At 40.7% G+C, this 6,036-nt stretch overlaps 1 protein-coding gene across 1 annotated transcript; it reads right to left on the minus strand.

The window, feature by feature from the left end:
* Nucleotides 1-359: 359 nt before the first annotated feature.
* Nucleotides 360-3,671, minus strand: XCL1 (chemokine (C motif) ligand 1). Its single transcript, NM_001032947.1, is given in 3 exon segments — nt 360-528; nt 1,403-1,517; nt 3,611-3,671. Coding segments are annotated over 3 exon segments (345 nt in total).
* Between the last annotated feature and the right edge of the window lie 2,365 nt (nt 3,672-6,036).

Below are 6,036 nucleotides of genomic sequence, written 5' to 3' on the forward strand. Positions count from 1 at the left end.
ACCATTATAAGCTGGACTCTAAGAGTGATTGTTACAGCTTTCACCTCTGATAAACACTAGCCAGAATCTCTTCCATTATGGTTACCATCAAAGAGAGGTACAAGTAGGACAGAAATCAAACACAAATGATATACTACCTTTCCCTACATACAATGAATAGACTAGGGAACTATTCTTAATAATAAATAATTTATTAATTAGAACATATAAGTGAATGCAGAAGACATTTAAAAGTAAAAATACAAAGGAATAACTTTATTCATGCAATACTTTCATAAAAGGTGAGTATAAACTCAGTCCATGCGTGTGTGAAGTGAAATGAGCTTGCTGGCTGGAGAGGGACAGGGTGCCAGAGGCTACTACCCAGTCAGGGTCACAGCTGTATTGGTTGATTGCTGGGTTCCTGTTGGCTTGGTCTGGATCATGTTATTTCTGGTGTTGGATTTCCTGTCCATGCTCTTGACCACGTCTTTCACCCACCTGGCTTGTGGATCAGCACAGACTTTTAGGCCACGTTTGGTAATAAAACTATAATGCAAGGAAAACACAGACGAATTTAGCCACATTCTCAAAGCCTTGGGGTCAAGAGTTAAGATCAGAGCAGACTTGAAGAGATCTTGTGCAGAAATTACTGCAAGAAATAGTCTTTCAGAGCCATGAGATCAAAAATGGGCACCCATCTTCTGTCATCTATTTTAACATAAAGGAGAAATATCTGCAAGTAGTATCCAGCCCCTTTGTTCACCACAATTCACAGGTTCCTTTTCTCATCTATGTCACCAAATGTTGTAACAAAAAGACATCTGAGGCCATCTAGTTCCATTATTACATACCCTCTTCCTTTTCAAATGTAAAAATACTCATCTTATTTTTTTAATAAAAGGTGATTTTTACATTTTCATGTTTTAGAGTAAAGATTGCAATTATGTGTTGAGAAGAGTTATTACTTCTAAAAATGAGATTCTGGTAGAAGAAAGGGACCATGTAGGTTGTGCATTGACTCATTTCGTTGAAATATGGCAACTGATAAAGCAAGGGACTCTGCCTAACTCAATCCTAAGAACCCCCAACTCCAGTGAGGCTTGCAGGGAAACCCTGACATGGGCCAGCCATCTCTAAACCTAGACCTCAGAGCTATGCACAGTATTCAACAGACTCTTCCACTAAGCTAAATAGAGGAGGACTTCTATTCTTTATTTGGCAGCCAAATTTTTGCAATAATTGCCATTTGGTTGGACTGCATAAAGACATGATTGATAAGGAAAAATAAAGTGGTTATCAGTTAAGTTGAGGTGTTCCTCCATGTTGACCTACTTTTCCTGAGGAAGGCAGCATTTCTGTATACTGTATTTCCATACCTCTAGATATCCACCCAGCCCAACTTCTGAGGAGGCAAACTCACATTACTGCTTTCAAGGAGCCTTCCTTGATGGTGTAGGTCTTGATTCTGTTGACTGGCAGTCGCTGGGTAGTGAGGCTCACACAGGTACTCTTATCTGAGACTTCACTCCCTACACCTGGTGAGAAAAAAACCCAGACAATTAAAAATAAAGCAATTATCAAGATCATAGGAACAATCATCTGTTAAATTACTCTGAGAATGTTGTGAGAATATAAGGCCATTTGTTTCTGGGGGAGGAGATGACCAATAGGCATCCTGAATCTCTTGCCCATCACAGATTCTTAGTAAATATTTGACTCAATCAATAGAATTGTTTCAGGAATTTCACACTGAGAGAGAATAACAAGATGTTATTCCATTTCTGTGTATATTTTCACTTAGACATTTGGGACAGCTAGTTAATGCCCCAGTGACACTCATTCATTCATTTATACAACAGTGCCTGTTGTGTCCCACATGTTTTGTTAAGACAGACTTTATCCCCGTTTTCATGGAGCATATCTTCTACTGAGGGAGCCAGGCCACAGACAGGTAAACAGAAAAGATCATGTCAAATAGTGCAACGTGTTAGAGTGAGATTACAGAGTAACGCGTGAAGAGTACTCTATGCAAGGCAACATTCAGTGGGGGAAGGAAGCATGTTTTTGACTGAGTAAATAAAGGTGTTCTCGTTTTTAAGTGGTAAAATGTCTCTCCCTGTCAGCCGCCAAGATGCTGAAAAGAAGGAAGGCCAAAGGAAAGAAGGTGGCCCCACTCCCTGCTGTCGTGAGGAAGCTGGAGGCTAAGAAAGTGATGAAACCTCTGTGTGAGAAAAGGCCTAAGAGTTTTCTTAGGCAGGCATTGGGCAGGATATCCAGCCCAAAAGGGACCTCACCTGCTTTGTGAAATGGCCCCACTATATCTGCTTCCATCTGCAAAGAGCTATCCTCTATAAGCAGCTGAAAGTACCTTCTGCCATTAACCAGCTCTCCCAGGCCTTAGACCCCCAAACAGCTACTCAGCCACTTAAGCTGATTCACAAGTACTGACCAGAGACAAAGCAAGAGAAGAAGCAGAGACTGTTGGCCCAGGCTGAGAAGAAACCTGCTGGCAAAGGTGGTGTCCCCATAGGAAATCACCCTTTCTTTGAGCAGGGGTTAACACCATCACCACCTTGCTGGAAAACAAGAAGCCTCAGCTGGTAGTGATTGCACCTGGTGTGAACCCCATCAAGCCGGTTATCTTTCTGCCTGTGCTGTGTCCTAAAAGGGGTCCCTTATTGCATTATCAAGGGGAAGGAAGGCAAGACTGGGACATCCAGTCCACAGGAAGCACACTGTCACCTTCACACAGGTTTGGTATTGAAAACACTGATTTGCTCCAGAATATACATTCTCTGGTGAATCCCCACATTGTAACTGAACTCTCAAAGATTTTGATAATTTATCAAACAATATATTAAATGGGCAAAAGCTACAAATGCATTTATAATCATCGCCTCTAATCCATAGCTAACATTAATCAAAAAATTACTGTTCCTTTTTTTTTTTTTTTTTTTTTTTGAGACGGAGTCTTGCTCTGTCACCCAGGCTGGAGTGCAGTGGCCGGATCTCAGCTCACTGCAAGCTCCTCCTCTCGGGTTCACGCCATTCTCCTGCCTCAGCCTCCCGAGTAGCTGGGACTACAGGCACCCGCCACTTCGCCCGGCTAGTTTTTTTGTATTTTTTTAGTAGAGACGGGGTTTCACCGTATTAGCCAGGATGGTCTCGATCTCCTGACCTCATGATCCGCCCGTCTCGGCCTCCCAAAGTGCTGGGATTACAGGCTTGAGCCACCGCGCCCGGCCAAAAAATTACTGTTTCTAAGGAAATCTGATGTTATTAAATAAATAAACCATAATATTTATTTAATCTTAATATCAAGTGATCATGTCTGTTATTCTATTCAATTTATACATAAATAAGCATAGGCCCTGAGTGGTTAAGAAATGTGCCCAAAATTACCCAATTAGGAAAAGTAGGAGCCCAGATACTAACCAAATTCTCCCTGTTCTGGGAGTTTATGAAGCCCCCTACAGTCAAAATCATCATTCCTTTTTTGCACATGGGAAGTTTAAGGCTCGCCTGGGGAAAGCAGTTTACTTCAGTCAAAACCTGAGTCAAACCCAAAATGTGGGCCCACCTGCCTTGCCTCCCTGTTCTTTATCTCACAGACAGCTTCTTGACTTACCTTCCACAATGTACGCAGTGAGACAGCAGATGCCAAGGAGGGCCAGGGTGAGAAGTCTCATGGCTGAGGTCCTGCTGAGCTGTGCAGGGAGAGAGTGAGGATCAGGCTCTTTGAGGACCTCTTTTATGCCTCCAATGGTCAGTGCACTTCCTGCGGTGAGAGGAGGCTTTCTAGGTGGGTGTGGGATCATGGAAAGTCTTTGCAATACTGATGCTTTTTTTTTTTTTCTTAAAAAAAAAGTCCCTTTTCCCTGTTCATACTAACCTAACGCCTTGTGGTCTTTACCCCTTTATCTGTGGTTAATGTGTCAATGAAACCTAATCTATGCATAAAAGAAAACGTGGTTGTGTTGTCTCTTGCCACCAGCCTGAATTCAGATCTTCCGCTGTAGACATGCCTGAAGGCTGTTCACTGCCATGGCCCAGCACGGAAACTGTAAAGGAAATGAGGTAGAGTGGTCACTGTGTTCCATCCCACCTCATGTGACATCCAGTGTGACATGAGGCTTCCACAGCCATGGATCATGAGTCCCTGGTGCCAGCCTTTGACTCTCTCAGGAGGGGAAGAGAGGCTGCTGCCACACTGAGCTTCGCAATCCTTTGCTTTCTTTTCTGTCATTTTTCTCCTCCACCTTTATTCAAGTTGCCCCCCTTTCTTCACCCCAATCTCCCCAGGTACCCAAGAAACAATTAATAACTATTCAAGCATGTCTATATGCATATGTTTGCTTTATTACAACTTGACATACACATTTATAGAAGCTTTTGAAAAGTTGTGAGGTACCAACTTATTTCAGATAAAAAGGAAATAAAATGATCTATAATCTTACCATCTGACAGTTTCCATTTTTAATATTTTTTTCCAGTGAACCTGTATTGGCATACATGTGTTCTCATAATTGTGGTCACTTTAAATGCTGTTTTAACACCAATTTAAATATCTTCCCCTTTTTTTAGCCTTCATATTTCTACTTCGAGTAAATATATACATATACACATTAAACCATTTTCTTATAACTTATTATAAAGATCAGAACTATAAGGTCAGTTTCATTAATATACACTGAATTATTTCCTTTAATAACAAGGAGTAGGATTACTGGGTAAAATGATATGATCATCTTTATAGCTCTTATTATATATTGCTATATAGTCTCCCTAAATGTAGTTTTAATTTGCAATGCTCCCAGTAGAATTTAAATATACTGATTGCACTGGACCTTTTCTGCCACTGAGTTTGTTGTGTGGTGTTCATACTTTATTTTACATAGGTACCTATAAAATGTATTTATTAAATATATGTGTAGTTAAAGGTTTTGCGTTTGCTATTAGGAATATGAAAATAAATTCCTGTGTTTTCATAGAAATTATAGGTTAACCTCTAAGAGACTTTCCACTAATCACGTTTGATTTTTCACCCAGACTTCATTCTAAACTTCAAATTGGCTCTTTAATGATCTCTACCTTACTGCACAATCACTCCTTGAACACTGGACACATCTTCTTTTCAAAATGCTTCTCCTCATATTGGTCCTTAGCATAGAGCAATGTGTTCTCTTCCCTCTAATTTCCAAATACTGATATATAGGGAGCATCTTAGACTCATTGCTATCTACCCACGTGTCATTCATTCTCAACCAAACTGGACTAAGTATACCTTTTGAGTAGTTCTTTGACATGTCTCCTCCTTTCTTCCCACACTGCTCAAATGTTAGGCCAATTGTAGTGGACTAAGTGGTTTCCCAGTCTGGGGCGTCCTCTCAGTCTGTTCTCTGCAGCTTTGCCAGAGTGATCACCCGAAAGCCTCAATCTAATCATGCCATTTCCCTACTGAGAGCCTCTTTGCTAACTTCCATTGCCTACAGGATTAATTGCAAATCTTTCATTGTCATATATAAGAATGCTCAAGATCTAGTACTGCTTTTCCTTCTAGACTCACTTTCCACCATTCACTCACACACTCCCAAACCTTAACAAACACATACATGTGCAGCCAACCCAATGGGCCAGCCTCTTTTATGCTCCTGACACGTTTCTTTTAACTGGAATACCCGTGACAGCTCCCTACATAGTTACATTAAACTCCTCCTCCCTGTATAAGTTTTCCTGAATTTTTTTTCACAAAAGTAAGTAGTGCCACCCCTTTATGTTCTCTTAGAACTTTGTTCTTTTCTCATGGCTCTTCTGCAGCTAATCTCATTCTGTTCTACTCAATTACATTCCTGCATCTCCCACTAGATGGCAGGCTCTTTGAGAGTAGGAGATTCCCTTGTTATCTCTGGATCACTGGCACTTGCAGAAAGCCTGGTATGTAATAATTGCTCAACAATTAGTTTTTTAATAAATGAATTATTTTTAAAATGCCAAAATTACAATGATTGCGCATTAAATGAAAGATGATCATCTAAAAACATAAAGCCACACTTC

Source organism: Macaca mulatta, chromosome 1 (assembly GCF_049350105.2).
Source record: "Macaca mulatta isolate MMU2019108-1 chromosome 1, T2T-MMU8v2.0, whole genome shotgun sequence".
Lineage (NCBI taxonomy): Eukaryota > Metazoa > Chordata > Mammalia > Primates > Cercopithecidae > Macaca > Macaca mulatta.